Source organism: Leptinotarsa decemlineata, unplaced genomic scaffold (genome assembly GCF_025532065.1).
Source record: "Leptinotarsa decemlineata unplaced genomic scaffold, Ldec_3_MD MMD2_tig00003736_RagTag_RagTag, whole genome shotgun sequence".
NCBI lineage: Eukaryota > Metazoa > Arthropoda > Insecta > Coleoptera > Chrysomelidae > Leptinotarsa > Leptinotarsa decemlineata.
In genome coordinates this window covers 3,510,256-3,529,951 of record NW_027412593.1, presented here as the reverse complement: position 1 = coordinate 3,529,951, position 19,696 = coordinate 3,510,256, and the positions used below count along the sequence as shown (strand labels likewise).

Genomic DNA, 19,696 nt, shown 5'->3' with positions numbered 1-19,696 from the left:
TCCTTTATAACAAGTTATCTCTCGAACGCACAAGTCTTCTGTGAACTTTCTTTCTGAATATTCCCAACAGAAAAAAATCTAATGCATTGAAATCGAGTGATCTCGCTGGCCAATACTATGGTCTTAAGCGCTTTATCCACCGATTGTGTGTTCAGTTCTGCGCTCACTTCGCTTGTACAATGTGCATAAGCTAGTTGGTACCAACATCTCCTATATTCTTTGAGTGGTAGATTATCGACGAAGCTGTCTATATAATTCTTCAAAATATACAGGAAGCTTCTGGATTTGATATGCACGGTTTGGAGCCTCAGGTGTGGTAATTAATTTTACTAGAGTTTTATCCCAACAACAAACCATTATTTCAACACCACGTTTCGACCACCAAGTGATCATCTTCAAGGGGAAGATTGAACTTTGAAACTTCAAAAGAAAATGTTCTTCAAGATCCGGCTGTTTGACGTGAGAATTTTCACTGGACCAATAATGATATTTTTTGTATTGAAAATTCATTCTCTCGAAAAGTTCGATTCATCAGTCCAAATTATTTAAAAAAAATGGATCTTCTTCAATGCGTATCAACAACATTCCACAAAATTGAACTGTCTGTTGAGGGTCTTGAGGCTTCATTGAATTTTTGGTGAATTTTGAATCATGCATTTCATATCTTCGCAAGATTTTTTGAACCCAAATTTTCTTCAGCACTTCTTATCGATGACTCAGGAAATGCGTGGAAATGTGCAGAAGTAACGGGTCGAAGCGAGTTTCTTGATTTTTTCAAAGTTGATCCAAATGCATTGAAATTGTTTTGAATTCGCATAATTTTATTGACGTTATTTGCGGTAGATTCGGATACCTTTCGTTGTACTTCCTTCATGTCCTGCTAATAATTTTATCACACTGTCTAAAAATAATAAACAAATTCATACGAATTTCATTCAAATAAATTTGTTCCATCGTTTTGAAGTTATTTGAAACGTGTGAAGAAACGAAAATGTCAATATTATTAGGAGAATGTTACAAAGTTCCTGTCATATAGTAATCATGGCCTGTTTAGGAAATATCGAATAGGAATCTGAAGCGACATTTTCACAAATGAATGCTCATAAGTACCAAATTTGATCAGTTTGGTATATGCATCATACAATTCAAAAACTTTCTGAATTCGTGATGACACACAGGGTGTTCTATTCGAAATAATCAACTTTCAGTCACTTTTTCTAGCAAACAAAAAACTGTATTTCTTAAACACCCTGTATTTAAGTAATGGAGATTACAGTGAAGTGTCGGAAGCCTCCAACTATCACTTAACTGCAAACCAAATTTCGGTACCACAGTATTCCTTAACTCAAAGATATCAGCATTCTTGTGGTCATGATTTCCGAAGAAATTTTTTTAAATAAGTTCATATTTCAAAAACAGTAACAGATAGAAATAGAGGAATACCAAGAAAAGTTGTTGGCTTATTATTGCAGATTCCAAATCTAATATTATATACAGGGTGTTCCGTTTAAAAATCAAAGTTGCTACCACTTCCTAATGGAAGAAGCAACACCGCATTGTCGAAATTATTTTAGTTGGATAGAGAATATCTGACTAGGCTCGCTATTCAATTTTCGAAGTGATCTGGTGTCTGGTTCACCTGAAACGTCTGATGTGCCATCCACCGTGAATCAGCCTGTGCATACCCTGTATTATGATCTTATGACTGTATTCGAAATAAATTTCGTAAACAAAGCACTCATAGCTGAAAAGCGTGAAGACGTGTTTCCGGCTTATTGGATTGGTCGTCATAAGGACGGTGTTGCAATATTTAGTTTCGGTAAGATACCCCCCTGGTTTGACATATCAGCTGATATCACACGGGAAAAGCTTCTGCTAAGGAATGATTCTATGAATAGATTTGATATAAATCGAGAAGATCTATCGAATCAATATTTGAAAAGTTTCGAGATAGGCGTTGCATTTTACCCAAATCTTTCAATCTATTGTGTGCCTTCATAGTATCAACATCACAACATGAAAACTCTTTTGAGTCGTTTCAAATTCAGAGAAAGATCTATCCAATATCTGGCAGCTTTTGGAAGTAAGTTATAATACTGTGAAATATTTCATTAGGGTGTTTTCAACAAAATAGTGAATAATTATGGGTCTGTTCTACAGAAACACCATACTGTCTTTCAGTTTGTTCCGTTTCTTCATTCAATTATGCATTATGTGCTCAGTATCACCTTCTGGTTCATTCATATATATCGATTTTTTCATAAATATGTCTGTAATCATATTGTAATACAAGTATTTCAAAATTGATTATTCATAGCATACCTAACATCATATCAAAAACGTACTACAAATTTTGTTTGCTGAAAATGCGGATTTTTCTTCGACATCTATTATTGAAATTGAATTTTTAGAATAAACAAAATGAAAAAATTTAATATATCATATCGTTATGAATATGGTTAATGTGCTACACACAGTTTTTTCATTTCATTAGTTTGGACTTCCATTGTCTAATATAATATAAACTGATTCGAAATCCCTAAAAAAATCTGTAAAAAATTAAAAAAGATTAGCTGAAAAATAACAATTATATTATTATATTATGCAAAAAACAAGTTACAGTGAAATAAAAAACAAGCAACAACCGAAATAATGAAATGCATCACGAAACAATGTCAACCACATTCAAACATACAGTTTTTTGTTTGAAAAATCATTTATTGTCTGTCTATATCGAAATCATCCAAATGTACGCGGCAACTACTGAAATTCAAACACGGTAAATTCGATTTGAAGTCAAAAAAGCGACTATATGTGGAGAGAAAATTCATACACATTAGAATGAAAAGAATGTCTTTTACACGTTTACGAACAATTTATACTTTTATTTGGAAAAAGTACAGAATATTTCTGTATTTCTGCACAAAATGCATGTAACTACTATTACTACTTGAAAACTAGGTTTGAAGGGCTTGATGGATGAACAGGGCTGGTATTCAGCTGCCGAACAGAACATATTTTTAGCAAAAAAAAATAGGAAAGTATATATAGTTTTTTAGACACATTTGTCTCTTCGAGGATTGGAGGAATTTGAAAAAATATCAAGAATTTTTGTAATTTTCACGAATACTCATGGTGATTTGAATCATATCAAATAAAATCGAATCAAATCATTTTATTTCTTATACAACATACAGTTGTATAAGAAAGAGTCATGATCACAACCGCATGGTAGTATAGTCGGGATTCAAATGAAGAAATGTGAAGGAAAAAACAATACATTAAGGATTATACAACACTACGAAACATGTCCACATAATAAATATGCATATACGTAGTACAGAAAAAAAAATACAGATTTGAACAAAAGTTGAAGTTGAAAGTATTCATTTAGAGAGTATAGAAATTTCTCAACCAGGTATCCTTTGAGTTTTTTTTTTTAAAGTACGTTCATGTTTTAAGCTTTTGATGGAGAAAGGTAAGTTGTTGAAAATTCTTGCGCCGATTCGAGCTGGAGCTTTATAGGAAATATTGTGTTCAGAGAGTGGTAATCGTAAATCATCCTTACGACGTGTGTTGTATTCGCAAAAATCGTTATTTATGAAAAACAAATCCCTATTTTTGAACACAAAAATACCGACTTCAAATACGTAGAGGCCTGTACAGGTCAGAATTTCAATCTTTTAAAGATTTCTCGACAGTAATAGTCTTTTTTCACACCAGCAATACACCTAATGATTTTTTTATGTGATACGAGGACGTTACTCGACAGTGTAGGCAAATACCATACGTCAGTCGACTTTCCAGTTGTACGTAGTACAACTTTGAGATTTCTGAACAAATAGTGGAGAGATGAAAGTTTGGAAATCAGGAGCTTGCAATGTTTTTTCCAATCTAAATGTGAGTCCTAAGAATTCACAGCTGTTATTTATAGTCAGAGGTGTGTTATTTGAAATTATATCTACATCTACCATTTTCCTCTGATGACTATGTAATTTCATAGGGTTAGTTGGCATAGAGCAGTTTCACGAATTGGAGAACTATGTTATGTTCTTCAACGAAGTGCCCATTTTTCACATACAACTTAATGCACTATCAGAAGCGATGTGACAAATGTGCTTCAACATATATGTTTTTTCGGAATTCACTACTTTCATTCATTTCAATCACTACACAATTCATTAGGTATGTTACACTCGTGATTTTCTCATGGACGATACGACTACATGGACAATGAAAGTAATAAAAATGTCGTATGACAGAAAGACCTTAAAATCTGAAAAGTTTTCATTTTGAATCTTCTGTTCCACGATTATACTTTCCCGAAGTAGCAAGGCTGTATAATTAATAGTTTGAAATCACCCCATAACTATCACTACTAGATTGAACCTCATCGCCTATGAACCAGGCATGGTTTTTGACACTGAACAAGGTAACTACAACTCTGTCATTTAATCAGGACCTGTTCCGGTACACAAAAATGGAACGATGCATAGGGCTTTTTTCAAAGGAGTTGAAAACCTCATTTCATCGAAGCATCTGATAATTGCTCATATCATATCGAGTGCCCATGCTGTAGTCGAAACTGAGAAATTCTTTATTGTCTGTCAGGATTGTATATTCGACGTCTTGGCCTAGCGTAATATCTTGATGAATATAGAAGTCCCTGACATAAGATGGAGAGCCTCCCACGAGACGGCTGAAATAGTTAGGTATATGCTTCCAACATGTATTCAGTCTCAGACTATATTATCGGTATGAGCTGAGCCTACAAGTGACTTTTTCCCACCTTTGATACTTTAGCTCATCTTGACCGGAAAGATTCACACCCCAAATCAGCCTTACATCTTTCCTGTTGAAAGGACATGAGAGAATACTGGACGAACACATCAGGAAGGTTGCTTTATATGTAGCCCCCCTGAATAACCGCCAGTGTGCATATCAAACCGACAAATCGACAGATTAGGCATTAAACAACCTTCTAGAGGAAATTTCCCTATCTCTTGACATCACGCAGATTGAAGGAGCTTTTGACAATGCACTACCTAAATCTTTAGACTCAGCCCTGGTTGGAAAAGGCATTGAAACGACCACAACAAAAATAATCAGTTTTTTAATAATAACTGAGATAATTTTGTAGACATCTTTGGCATATATGATACATATGTTCCATGCCTCAAGGCGCATTTTCTGATGTACAATTTTCCTAATTTTCTCTGCCAGTGGCGTACGTACGAGTTTTGAAATGTATATTCTTGACGAAAAAAATACTACACCACTGCTTTATCTCGAATTGAAAATTATTTTTAAAATCTTCATACATTTTTGAGCACATTTGATTTGCTGGGTTTTCTTTGTCCAACGCAAGGTTTTCGCTCAAAAAATTAAAAATCGCTTTACTTAAGGATAAATTCCTTAAAAATCTGATGCGGTATCGTGCATCGACTGAAAGCAAACTAAGAGATCAGATTTGTTGCAAAATTATTGAGGATCTAAAAGGTATTTGTTTGTTGTCAGATGCAATGTTCTCAATTAAAATTACGTCATAACGCAGCACCGCTTAATAATTTTTGAAAACATAAATTTAGTTATCCTGGAATAAATGACGTGTAGCAGAATTTATTTACTGCACCTCTTTGAAATATGGAGTTTGTCGATATGTGATTTCTTTTAAAGATTAAAAGCAGAAAAAACAGCGTACCCACCATAGCAATAAAAAACGAATTCTCTGTATGTACAAACGTCAGTAGCTAATATTGATGTTGGTTTTAAGTAAGGTGTTGGTGTTAAAAACTGTCACAGCGCGTTTTGATTGATTTTGAAGTGTTATTGAAGTTATTATGGTAGTCCGCTGTTTTTCTGAATATCAGTAAATATGGTAAATTATACGAATGCGGAAATGGCGCAAATGCATTACGTATATGGCCTTGCCGATGGTAATGCAACAGAAGCCAGGCGCATTTATCAGGAAAGATATCCTAATCGTGCCTTACCAGATAGCCGAACCTTTTCAAATACTCATCATACTTGGGGAAACTGGTAGTTTCAAGAAAGGGACTCCGGAAGGTAGACCTTGTGTAGTACACTTTCTCGAAGAAGACTTACCTGGGTTATTGGAAGATGTGCCACTTGCGTTAAGGAATCGAATATGGTACATGCACGATGGCGCCCCTGCTCATTTCAGTGTAATTGTCCGAAACCATTTAAATACAGTTTATCCTAATCGTTGGATAGGTCGCGGAGGACCTCAGCAATGGCCAGCAAGATCCCCCGATCTCAACAGTTTAGAATTTTTTTTTATGGGGTCACCTTGAAACTCTTGTGTATAAAACTCCCGTTAATACTTTAGAAGATTTAAGAGAGCGAATAGTTGCCTCGTGTGAACCTATACGAAATACGCCGGGAATATTTGAACGGGTGCGTAATTCCATGCGTAGAAGGGCGGAAGCATGCATACTAAGTGCAGGTGGCCACTTTCAACAATTTTTATAATCAGTTTTGGTATTATTACTAATTAACAAATTTGTGCTATTCGTTTAGACTTACTGTCACAAAATAAAATAAAACTCGTTTTTGTGAAAAATTTATTTTTTTGCAGATTATGTTTTCAAATATTATTAGGGAATTGGTAATGCGTTATGAAGCAATTTTCAGATTCTCATTCATTTTAGAATTGATCTACTTCCTTAATTTGCATTCTGTCGATTTTTATTTTTTTGAGTGAAAATCATGCGTCGGACAAAGAAATACCAGGAGATCAAATTTTCTTTAAATAAATGAAGATTTTAAAAATGATTTTATTTTGAAAAGAAAGCATTGGTGTAGTACTTTTTCCCCAAAAATATTCAATGCGAAACCCGTAGGGATGCCACTGTTTGAAAAAATACAAATTTGTCTACATCAGAAAATGCGCCTTGAGGTATGGAACATATGTACCAAATATGCCAAAGATGTCTACAAAATTATCTCAGTTATTATTAAAAAACTGATTATTTTTGAAAACTTTGCCACCCTGTATCTCAAAAGTTAAGGCGTTTAGGACATACGTCCATAGGAAGTTTTTTTTTTAAAATGGGTCAGGCGAAGCTCTCTGGCCTACAGAGACAGGCTTGACTGGCTATCTGTAGCGCCATCAGTACCACACCGTCAGCGGTCATGAAGATCCTCCTAGAACTAACTCCTCTCCACATTTTTTTAGAGAGAGAGGCTGGATGGACTGGCTATAGACTTGTGCACATCGCCAATTGCACAAAGAAATCTAATGCAGAGTACTATAGAATGCTGGCTAACTCTGGAAGTCACAGCATTCATTTCATGCTATTGTTAGTCTACGCTGTGCTTGGCAGACGGTGAAAAGTTGATTTCAGTCGAAAATTTTTTTTATAAATAAAAAAATTCATGCTTTAGCCAGAACACCATGTAACTGTCTGCCAATTATTTTTTTGTGGGTTGCGTAACCAAGCCTTTCGGTCGCGTGAATGGCAGACGGTATAATGGTGGTCAAAAAACCTTTTTTTATGCAATCTAGAGTTGATGTTTAAGCATGTGTAACATGGGAAAAAATCGTTCAACGCATAATACTGTTGCTTATAGCTGTAAATATGTACTCTGAAAAAGGCAGACGGTGAAAAATGGGGTCAAAATTTCTGTCACGAGCCCCCGGTCTTTGACAACCCAAGTGAAATGATATTCGTCGTGGGGATTTTATTTTTGAATGAAGCAGATATCTTAAAAAAAAAATAAGAAAAATCACTAACAAATATACTTCAAATATATACTTCATACTCTATCCAGGTCAGCATGTTGCAATGATTGATTTTGTCAAGACAGTTATCCATGAAACATTTTAACACTTTAACAAAAACGAAACCTGTTATCTTGTGTGAATCATTTCAGGTGATTTGAGGTATCAGTTTTTCCATTAAAGGAAGTAGACTATTTTGATAATGTTGGTGCGATAGTAATAATGACAATAATTTAAGACTTATTGATTTCAAGTCTTCAATTATCAGATTATATCTGTTGATTGGAAATGACGGCGAATGTGACTGCAGAAGTGCAGAAGTATGTGCCGCCCACTAAGTGCGTAGATCCAATAATCACTCACTGAATATGTACAAAGAATGATGTTTGGGATGGTAACAGCATGCTCCCTGAAAGGTTTGCTTCTTAGCAATCCATGAAAAACATTTTTTTCTCAACCCTGTATTATTGCCACATTCTAACAAAACCAAGGCTACATCCTCCTCCAACATTTAACGGCATACCCACGCACAAGGATATATCCTTTTGTGGGTTAACTGTTATATTTACCATATATTCATTCATTTATTTATTTATGCATTTATTGTATTACACAATCATGTTTATAGAAATATATTATTATTATTATTATTATACTGTAAATACAAGGTTTATTATCATAACGTAAACACTTGCTTAGAACAATTACTCATCATCTGATGAAACAATGAAATCGTGATTTGAAATTTTTATTGGCGACTACTAGAACAATTATAAGTAAGTAATTATAAGTGTCGAAATCAATGAGATCAGTTCAGAATATAATTGCGAGTTCACAAAATTATTTCTTTGAATAATTTCATTAAATGAAAAAATTTCGTAGTTTTCGACTGGAGATATAATTTTTTTATGTCCCCACAAAATCAGAAGTAACTTTGAATTTTCTGAATTGAATAGTCTTCACCATTTCATTACATGTTTTCGAATTCCAAAAGAATTATTGTGTAGTACCTCATTTATTGAAGTCAATCTGGATAAAGATAAAACTCATTCGATTCGGTCAAACGTCGCACTGTGTTGCGGCTAGTGGAAAAGTAACTTTTTTCCGATTATTTTTTTCATTGTTTTTAATGATGCAATTTTGTCACAGACATTCCAAGTAAACAAAAAACACATAAAGCTTATTTTTATGTTGGTCCGTTGATTTCTAATTGATTTTAGAAGTCAAATATACAAAATTTTCACGAAAAGAGGGGATTTCAGGGTTAGGTAAGCAATATCTTAAAAGTCCCAGAGAGTCCCAGTTCCAAACCACTACAGAAATGTTACATAATTTGTTTTCAACGAACTGTGAAAAAATCAGCTGCCCATACCTGCCCTCCTGGGAGTTATAGCGATTTTAGTATATCACTCTCAGTATTTATTCCATAGAAATAGAACGGAAATTCTCGGAATCACTTATTGAATAATTTAATCATATTGGTTTTCGGGTGATTTTCCGTCATCCCACGTCAAATTTTTATTATTTTCAGACCGGTTTCGGCTAATCGCCATCTTCAGTGTTTTCTTTTTTGTCACTAATTAGTTCGCGTGTGTGTCCGTCTTTATATAGTGTTTTCTTTTAGCTTGTGGTGGTACTTTTCTCTCTCTCTCTGTTGTTTTACTATTTTATTCTGTCTCTTTCGCTCTCTCTCTCCCTTTGTTTTTATGGTGGAATGCGGCCTTTACGTCGTTATCTTTCTCCACTATGCATATAAAAGTGCAATGAAGTTCACTGTGGTTTCCATTATAATTTTGACAGTCAAGAATTATGGAATACATTAAAATTTCCTATCAGGAACTGCATGAGTTGATGCAACAGAGTAAAACTAGAAACGTGGAGGATGTTTTGGAATTGCTTGATCATGAGCATGGAGTGAAAAGTAGTTTAATATTTCCAAACATAAAAGATAAATTGAAAAAGTTTGTCAATAAGTACAATGCACGTCTTCAAGAGTTTAACAGGATGTATGAACGGCTTGGAGCTACGGACTGGATTCAAGAGGGCTATATTGAAGTTGGAAATCATCCAACTACTTCAAAACGAAAACCCAAACCTAAGGAATTTACATTATGCTGTGAGAAAACAAAGAAGAAAAGAAGTATGGAACTAATGGAAACAGAAGAGGTTTCTGCAGATTTAATTAAATACACAGCTGAAGAATTGAGAAAAGAGGAAGAAGGGGATATAAAGGCAGCTTTGGCTTTATTCATGGACATGAAACTCAGCGTTTATCAGTGGCAAAAGTTAAAAGAATATCAAGAAAAATACAATTACTTTCCTAGTTACAGAAAACTTTTAGACGAGAAAAAGAAATGTTATCCAGAGGATGTCGAGGTTACTGAAAAGTCTGCTTCAGTCAAACTACAATCTCTTTTGGATCACACCGCGAATAGAATACTGGAATCCCAATCAATTGACCACCTTCAAGCATATGCAGAGAAAGAAATGTTATTGATTAGCAAATGGGGTATGGATGGATCTTCAGGACATAGCCAGTATAAACAAAACTTTACTGACAATACAGCAACTGATAGTAGCTTGTTCAGTATATCTATGGTTCCTTTAGTTCTTTCATGCAATAAAGAACAAGTATGGGAGAATCCAACACCATCATCAACCAGATATTGCAGACCAATCAAGTTTGAATATGCTAAGGAGACTGGAGAGTATACAAAGCAACAGGACGATCTCATGAAAGAACAAATAAATAGTATACACGAAACGGTTATCAACATAAGCGGATTACAATTTAAAGTAGAACATAAACTGGAGGAAACAATGGTTGATGGAAAAGTCTGTAATGCTTTATCTGATAACAAGTCTGCAGCAACGTGTTACATTTGCCACGCAAAGCCCAGTGAAATGAATCAGTTGGACAGAATTGTTAAAAGGACACCCAATCAGGAAGCTTATAGATTTGGATTATCAACATTACATTGTAGAATAAGATTTATGGAAACCCTACTGAACATTGCTTATCAAATCACTGTGCGCAAAGCAGGGGAAACAAAGAGAACTAAGCTCAGTGAAAATGAGAAGATTATTAGAGATCAAAGAAAAAAGGAAGTTCAACAAAATCTGAAAGATCAGCTCCAAATAACTGTTGATGTTGTGAAACAAGGAAGTGGAACAACTAATGATGGTAACACAGCAAGGAAATTCTTTAGTGATCCTGAGAAAACCGCTCTGGCCACAGGAGTAGATACCGAACTTATAAGAAGGTTTTCTAGTATTCTTCAAGCTATAACTTCTGGATATAAGATAGACTGCGATAAGTTCTCGAAGTACGGAAAAGAAACTGCTGGTCTCTATGTAAAGAAATATTCGTGGCATTATATGCCACCAACTGTCCACAAGGTTCTTATTCATGGAGCTGAAATAATTCGTTCATTTTTGGTCCCCATTGGCCAACTATCAGAAGAAGCATTGGAAGCAGGAAACAAGGACTTCAGAAACACAAGGCTTTACCATGCGAGGAAAATATCAAGAAAAGACAATTGTGAAGACATATTACATTATCTGCTCGCCAATTCTGATCCCGCAATCACAAGTAGGAGAATACTGAAGGAGAAGAAACACCTGGAATTATCAGAGGAAGCAATGAACTTATTGGTAGATTACTGATAATTTGTAATTTTTCTGTAGAATGCAATAAAATAGGCCTGTGTTATAAAATAGTATCTTCAAAGTTTTTTTTTATTCTACATCTATTCTAGCACTCCACAAAAATGAGCATAACTCTCTTAAAACTGAAGCTATTGACTTCAAACCGGTATCAAATTAAACCTTTTATTGCCACCTTTCAAATAAGAAATGAAATAGATTTTGGTTTCATATAAAATTTCAGAGTTATTCAACAAATATCGAAAAATCATGAAAATTTGACGTTTATAATTCTTGTTCGGACCACCCTATAATTTATTTTAAAAACTAATCATAGGGTATTTATCAGAAATAAAAGAAGAATTAAAATAATTTATTTTTTAAATTTTTCGAACAATTTTTTTTTATTTTTGATTTTTGTTGAAAATTTGACCCAAGAATTTTTTTCGGTGTAAATTTTTTTTTCACTCATTCTGTTTGGGATTTCATTCTGACCAATCTGTAGAAGTTTCTCATCGATACAATTAAAATTGCAGTTTAGGCAATATGATTCCAAAAAAATTCCGGTTTCGCAACACTGTGCGTCGAGATTTTTCAAACGTTGTGTTTCTGAACATGAACATGGTAATACATTACATTCTGAGAGACCTCTCAGCCACCATAGGTCACTTTATGGATTATAATTCAACTGAAACTATTTGAATTGAATAAAATGAGTCCAAGAGAATGTTCCTAAAAATGACTTTCATTGATCAGTCTACAACCTGCCTTATCAGAAGGACTGATAATAATCATATCAATGACATATTATCTTTTGTACTGATATTGATAAATATTTTCAACATTTTCTTAATATTGATTATAATTTTGAATTTCTACCTCAATTGTGCTTTGAAATGATAATTTATATTTTTCCACAAAAGTGGTATGATGTTTTCAAATTTCATTAAAATTCATGAATATTATTCTGATAATAGTTATTTCCAAGTTATTCAGTTCCAGCAAGGACAAGTTTGTTTCGAAATCTCTCACTTCACAATAGCATGGCAGCACGATTACGTAATCTATGTAAATTTCGTCAACAATCATATTTATCAGTGACAATTTTTTTTTTCACCAATCCACGTAGATTTTTTTCATTTCATCGAAATTCTCAACTTTATTCATCTCAAAGATCCTGATAGGAAGTGATCCTCATTGAACTACATGTTCTTCATATTTCTTCCAAAACATTATGAAAAATTCAGTGAGTATTCACAATAGAAGTAATTTTGAAACACAGAACCAAGTTCACCAACAACAAAAACAAAATATGAATTCACTACACTACAAGTATGTTGATATACTTGGTTATTATTCTTGGGAATAAATATTCCCAGAATCTACGTCATCAATTTATGAGAGTTCCGCAATTCCGTCTCATTGAAAGAAAACTTTTTCACTAAAATAATGATTTTACATCAACTCTTGTAACTCCATGACTTGATAAAATAGTTTAACTGTTCTTTTGTTTCAGTTAATATGGGAATGTTTTCAGTAGGCAGCCACTCTGGATGGCCCTCAAGTTCTCTGCCAAAACTGACCAGTGAGAATTCCACTATCCACTTGACAACACAGGAAGGTTCATTACTGATATCTATCACACCGTTAACAGTACTTCTTGGATGCGTAGTGACTACAATTTTGATGAAATTAGTGGGAAGAAAAACGATGTTGCTTCTTATGCCGATTCCACTCACAGCGTCTTGGTTATTCATTGCCATGGCTACCTCAAAAATCCATTTGTACATCGGAAGAGCTCTTGGAGGATTCATAGATGCCGCTATATTCAATGTCAGTCCTGCATATTTATCAGAAATAGCCGACCCTGAAGTCAGAGGATTTTTTGGTACTTTGCTAATGGTATCATTTGGTCTTGGTATAGCATTATTCAACGTATTTGTTACGTTCATGTCATCGGAGGCAATAGCTTATCTGATAGCAGCACTGACTCTTCTCATGCTGATCACAATACCATTTGTACCAGAGAGTCCATACTATTGCTTGTTGAAAGGAAATACTGAAGAGGCAGAGCTCAGTCTGAGGAAGCTAAGGGGAAAGCAAGACATTCAGGAAGACCTAGATCGAATATCCAAGAGTATATTGGAACACGGAGATGACAAAGGAAAAGAAACAGATATGTTGAGAAAGAAACATTTCAGGCGATGTCTTTGGACTGTTTTAACATTATCCTTCACCCAGTACTTATCCGGAAATTACGCAATTCAAGCATACTATGAAACAGTATTTCAGAATAGCGAAACCATATCTTCCCGAGTGGCGAATTGTATTTATTACGTGGTGTTTTTTATCGCAAGCATAGTTTCACCACTTTTGGTGGACATTTCTGGCAGAAAACCACTTATACTCATCTCTACGGGGTTAACCACATTGACTTTGTTCGCAACTGGAATTTTCATGTATATCAAAAGTTCTTCAAATCTTGATACGCGTTTCGAATACCTCCAATTACTCCTGTTTCTAGTCCAGGCCATAACATACAGCGCTGGGCTTCATACAATTCCTTGGTTAGTAGCAAGTGAGATTTTTCCATCTAACCTGGTAGGAACAGCACTTTGTATAGTTAACATCATCTACAGTGTTTCCATGTCTGCAACTATTTTCATGTTCGAAAGGACTTATTATTCAATTGGTGTTTATGTTCCTTTTTTTCTGTATGGAATTTTTTGCATTATTGGAATGGTGTTGATTTCAATTTTCCTGATAGAAACAAAGGGAAAAACTTTAGAAGAGATACAGAGAGAGATCAGACAATCCAAACCAAAGATAGAACGGAATCTCAACTTACAAGTGAATGATGTATTTAGAAAATCTCCATTAGAGTAGATTTCATCTTCCTAAGAATACTCAATCTGCAACTATACCAATCATATAGATGAAAGTTGGGTTTGAATAATTTATTTAGGTGGGTGTAAAGACAAATTCTATATGATGTTGGTTCAAATTAAAGATTTATCATTTCATTTTATTCAAAACAAGGTGATGATATCACACTGAAGAAAACTAATTGTGCAAGTTCCTTCTTTATTATAACCATTGTTAAAATTTTGGTGTCAACAAATAAGAAATATTTATATGAATTGAGAAATTGTTTGACATTAACAATTGTTATTTAATTTTTTTCGCCAGAAATTCATTGTTTTGCGATATGGAAAGATAACAGGATATTTCTGAATCACAATTGATTACATTTGAGATGAAAATAGAAATAGACGATAACGATGTCAAAGGTTTGGAGAGGATATTGCAATAATCAATTCTTTTCCGGGGTATCTACAGATAGTAAATTATGAGATTTTTTTTATTCTGTACATCAATTTTTCATATGCTAAGTAAGCAAAATTGAAGAATAAATTACTCTCTTCGATTTTTTACATATTTTTCAAAGCTTTAGAATTCGACAGATTTGAATTTATCAAACTTCAATGGATCATGAAGATAATGTCATTCTCATTATTCTTTTTCAGTTTGGAAAATGAAAATTGAGAAAATTGATATCTTCAAACCCAAAATATCATTTGGGTTATTTAAACATTGCTTCAAACGGTATCCGGAATATATGAAATACGAAGGGTGTCATGAAGTCAATAACTATTGAGAAACCATAGAAAATGAGAGAAACTCGTGAGGAGTGAAGGTTATAAGAAAAACTGAAAATATTGAATATATCAATACAATCATAGAGATTATCAAAAATATTTTAATGTCGTTATTAAAACTATAAGTTGACGAAGGAGTGTGAACATTTATTCAAGTCTGTATGTGACATATGGAACTGTCATTGGAAATTTTAAAAAAATATTCAGTATGGGTTTTTTCGATATGCCGTCAAGACTTTTGATTCGGTGAACCAAACGTCAACTCAGCAGCTTATCAAAGTGGAGTTTATTAAAAAAATCAGTTTTTTCGTTAACCAGCTGTCGCACCCCTGTGAACGACAACTCTCAGAAGTCGAAACTTGTGCGAGCTAGGGATTAACGAGGTCTCACCGTTTAACATGTGATCCCTAACACGGGTTGGACGTTAGCCATAGAATGGAGTATTAAATATCGATTTTCAAGTACGGGTTTTGAAAAAAATCAATATTTTCAGTGAAACTATTCTGCAGATTCATTATACAATCTTCTCGAAATAAAATTGTCGAAAGCGATATTTAGTTCTTGAAACTATTGAATATCTCTTAGAAATTGTTGTAGATATAAGCATTATATTTCCAACGACTTAGAAAATAAAAAAATTGTCATCTAACACAAATGCAATTCAAATGACATTCATAATTGTTGAATTCATTGATTCATCATTATTTATCTCATTTTATTTTCAAAGTTTTATCTTCGATAGAGATATCAAATTACATAATTTTCGGTACAGAACATATCAATGTAGGAATGGAAAATTAACCTGAAAGTGAATACAGTTAAAACAAAAAATAACAATATTGATTGAAGAACAATATATGTATTTCTGTTGAAAAAAAATTAAAAAATTGATACACCTGCTCCATTCAGAAATATGTGGAATAACCGAAGGTCTGTGTTGAACTCTGAAGGGGGTTAGACCTTGAAAGTAGGAAGTGGCCTAAAGATTAGAAGTATTTCTTCCTTTCTGAACATGAATGGGGATTTGAAAAACAATATATGAAGTGATACATGCGGAAAATACTGAAAAATATTAAATACACCAGTTTAGACAAAGAGAAAATGAAGAAACATACATAATATCATACAGGAAAAATAAGACAAAAAAGGAGAAAGTACAGAGAAAACAAATATGAAGGTCGAAAAATAAAACTGATAGCAGCAGAAAAAAGCTTCTGTATGATAATATCCAACAGAAATCAGGAGAAGATGCACTGGTGGACTAACAGAGTTAAATAGACCCCCACAGAAAATAAAAAATATTCACAGAGGAGGGACACAAAGATAACGAAAAATATAAAGAAATAAATAATTTATAATTTTTATATTTTTCAGATTGTGGAAGGTAACAAATACCCAAAAAAGGTCGATAAAAAATTGATTTTTTCCTCCACAAAAAATGACTTTCGTTGAATAAATAAATAATAGTTTTGAAAAACTAAAAAAAAACGCTCTGATCGCAACACAAACTAAAAAATAAAAATTCGAAAGCAATTCAAGATTGGGTACAATATCGATAATAAGTCCTATGGCTTGATGTAACTAATGAGTTTTAATAAGTCTGTAATCAGAATGAATCTATCTATGAAAAAAAAAATTTTGTTGTGAAAAAGCGTGAAATGCTTTGAATTATATATTTATTATGGCTCAAATCTGGCAAACAGTTCCTAACCAACTATTTATAACAATGAGTATTCATCACCCCACGCTTTTTTACAATAAAATTGATTTTCTTTCAACAGATTTATTCTGGTTTCAGGCTTATTAAAAGTCATAAGTTACATCGAGTCATAAAACTTATTTTTGATGTTGAACACAATCCGAAATGAGTTTCGAATTAATTTTCATTTTTTAGTTTGTGTTGCTATTGAAGCGTGTTTTTCAGTTTTTAAAACTATTATTTATTTTTCACTTATCAGTTTGGCTTGCTATTTCAAACCCATTTGTTTCAATTTTTTAGGCTACAATATATGTTTCAACTGTCAGTCTTAATACGAAATCCTTTATTGTGTAGCAATGGAGAGACACAACTAAATAAATCTGTCTATTCAAAGTTTCTCAAAATTGAGTCCAAAGGAGTCGGTTACATACATAAGTGGAGGTGATAAAAACTTGTTGAAAAAATGAACAAATACTACAAATACTGTTTAGCTTACTAAGCTAAACAATTCCATGAATCAACAAGAACAAAGAATGCATAATAGCTTTCAGTAAAAATTAGATATGAAACAGGTAGAATTGAAATCACTGGCTCAAAGTATATTGAGAAAACTTTTCCCGCACCAGATAAAGAAAAACTAACTTTCAACGTGCTTTTTAATAATTGAGTTCGCATCATCAAAAAATGACTGAAACCAAATCTCACAGCTATGTTAGAGACTTCATATACATCAGAAACGAATTAGTATCATTGAATTGATATCATTATCACTAATTGATTAATCGAGAGAGATATCAGAGTTTTCTGGTGATCTTTCTGGTGAAAATCTCCAGAAAGATCAACAAAAACTGTAAGATGTAGTTCAAGTTATCTCCTATTGATACTGACTCAGTGAAATGCGTGATGTGAGGAAATGAATCCAAGGGAAAATACTATTGAGAGTAATACATGGAATGAGCGAAGAAAATTGAAGGTTTAAGGAAGAATTTGAAGAGGAGAAGCACCCGGAGTCATGACGAAAGTACAACAAGAATATGATATGCAGAATTTGAAAGCAAAAGTTAATAAAACCCTGAAAAGAGATATAGCGAAAGAATGGAGATCACGACCTAGTACAAAAGCAGAACATTGTTCAAAATTGCTGAAAAAGAAATTGAAAAATGTTTCTGTCAGATAAAAGGCATTGTCATAATGCGACAATAATTGGAAAAAAGTTTGAGAAAATCGAAAAGTATTTTCAGACTCCATAGATCTGAAAGCCACTGATGAAAAGTAAATGAAGCTTGAATTATGAAATGAAAAAATAAAGGTCAAACAAAATAATAAACTGATGAACATTCGAGAAAACCTTGAGAGTAAGACATACCTACATTCCAAGCAGATAATCCTGGATGATAATGATAATAATGATGATGGTGGAATAATAATAATGGTTGAAGAGTACACCCATGCTATCGGTATGAAATTCGGGATAGTCGGGACTATGTGGGGACTACCGAGAGGATGTGTAGCTCGTAGATGGAAACATCCTATATCATTTGGATGCCGGAGAGATGTATACTCACCTCGGGGTGAGTATACGTCTCTCAATAACATTGAAGATCTTGGCTTATCAAAGCACCTGACTCTCGATTTCCTCACGTCGAGTGGGCTGAAGTGTTCATCATGACTTGCCAGAATGGTGTCTTCAACACCTCAGTCTACCGCAGTCGCGTGGTGGATATAGAGGTTTCTGACACAAGGTGCAGGGCCTGCCATGAGGCGCCGAGACCCTAATGTACTTGCGATCAGCATGTCCAGCATATGCGTTCTCGGCCTATACCCATCGACATAACGCGGCCCTAAGAGTTCTACATTACCATCTGAGACACTCTTACGGTATTGTCGAGACACCGGTGTTGCCCTACGCTCCGGGGGATATTAAATCCGTTGTGGGGAATGAGAAGTGCCGAATGTATTGAAACTATTCATTCTCTACCCTTAGGCTCACCAGTAAGATACTAGTTTCGAAGCATTTGTTGACGAAATCTGTTAGAACTGGAGTTAAGTAAGGGAAACAGATTTTGATCATTGTGATTAATATCTTATCTGATTAGGTAGTATTCGTTTTTATTGACTTGACTATCATGTTAATATCATCCAAATTGATTTGATGGAATTTAAAAGTTATTTTTTTTTGAAATTGGGTTGTTTTGAAGAAGTTGAGAAGAGTATCCGGAGGTTCAGTCTCAATTTGAGTGACCGAAGTAATAAAGTGGTTGTTTATTTCATTTGGATTGGGAAGATGTACAGGAATATCTTTCCTGTCTTTACGATTGACTATGTCAAATGAGTGTAATGTCTCCCATAGATGTTTAGCATTTTGTTGATTTTTAGTGAAATTCAAGTAGTATAGGTTTTTTTTTCTTAACGTATAGCAGCTGTCACCATGTTTCTCAAACCCTTATAGGTATTCCAATTATTACTCGTTTTGTACCGTTTGTATTTCGCAAAAGCTGAATATTTTGTCTTGAACAGGCAAAGATCACTGAAATCAAGGGTAGAACTTATGGATTCGAATGAATTCAAAACAAATTTTGAACAAGTTGATCTAATGAACTCATAATAATACACATGAAAAGTTCCTTCTAAGAATAGCACAAGCTGATAAATTACTCGAATACAAAGTGATTCTGTCTTCAACATAACTGAATATATGGGAAGTGTCGTTTTGGAAGGCGAGGTGAAATTGTAGATTCACAGAAATCCACATACAGTGCTTTTCTTTAATGCCCCCCTTTCATTTTTTGAACGGATCAACTCAAAAAATTGAAAATTAGGACAATGAAATTTGAATATTTCATTCTGAAGTGGAATTGACAGGTGAAACTTTCAAGATGGCGACTGGGCGCCATCTGGAAAAAAAATTAATGGAAATGGGGGTCTTGTGATATATCCTTTTGAAGTTCC

General features: G+C 33.8%; 2 protein-coding genes across 2 annotated transcripts in view; one reads left to right on the top strand and one right to left on the bottom strand.

Annotated features, from left to right (window-relative positions):
• LOC111512836 (orexin/Hypocretin receptor type 1) overlaps positions 1 to 19,696 on the bottom strand; it is a 409,012-nt gene that overhangs the window by 183,560 nt on the left and 205,756 nt on the right. The window lies entirely within an intron of this gene.
• LOC111512837 (facilitated trehalose transporter Tret1) lies at positions 1,901 to 14,816 on the top strand. Its single transcript, XM_023169005.2, has 2 exons — positions 1,901 to 2,083; positions 12,906 to 14,816. The coding sequence occupies exons 1-2, from the start codon at positions 2,017 to 2,019 to the stop codon at positions 14,273 to 14,275; spliced, it is 1,437 nt and encodes a 478-aa protein (XP_023024773.2). The 5' UTR covers positions 1,901 to 2,016; the 3' UTR covers positions 14,276 to 14,816.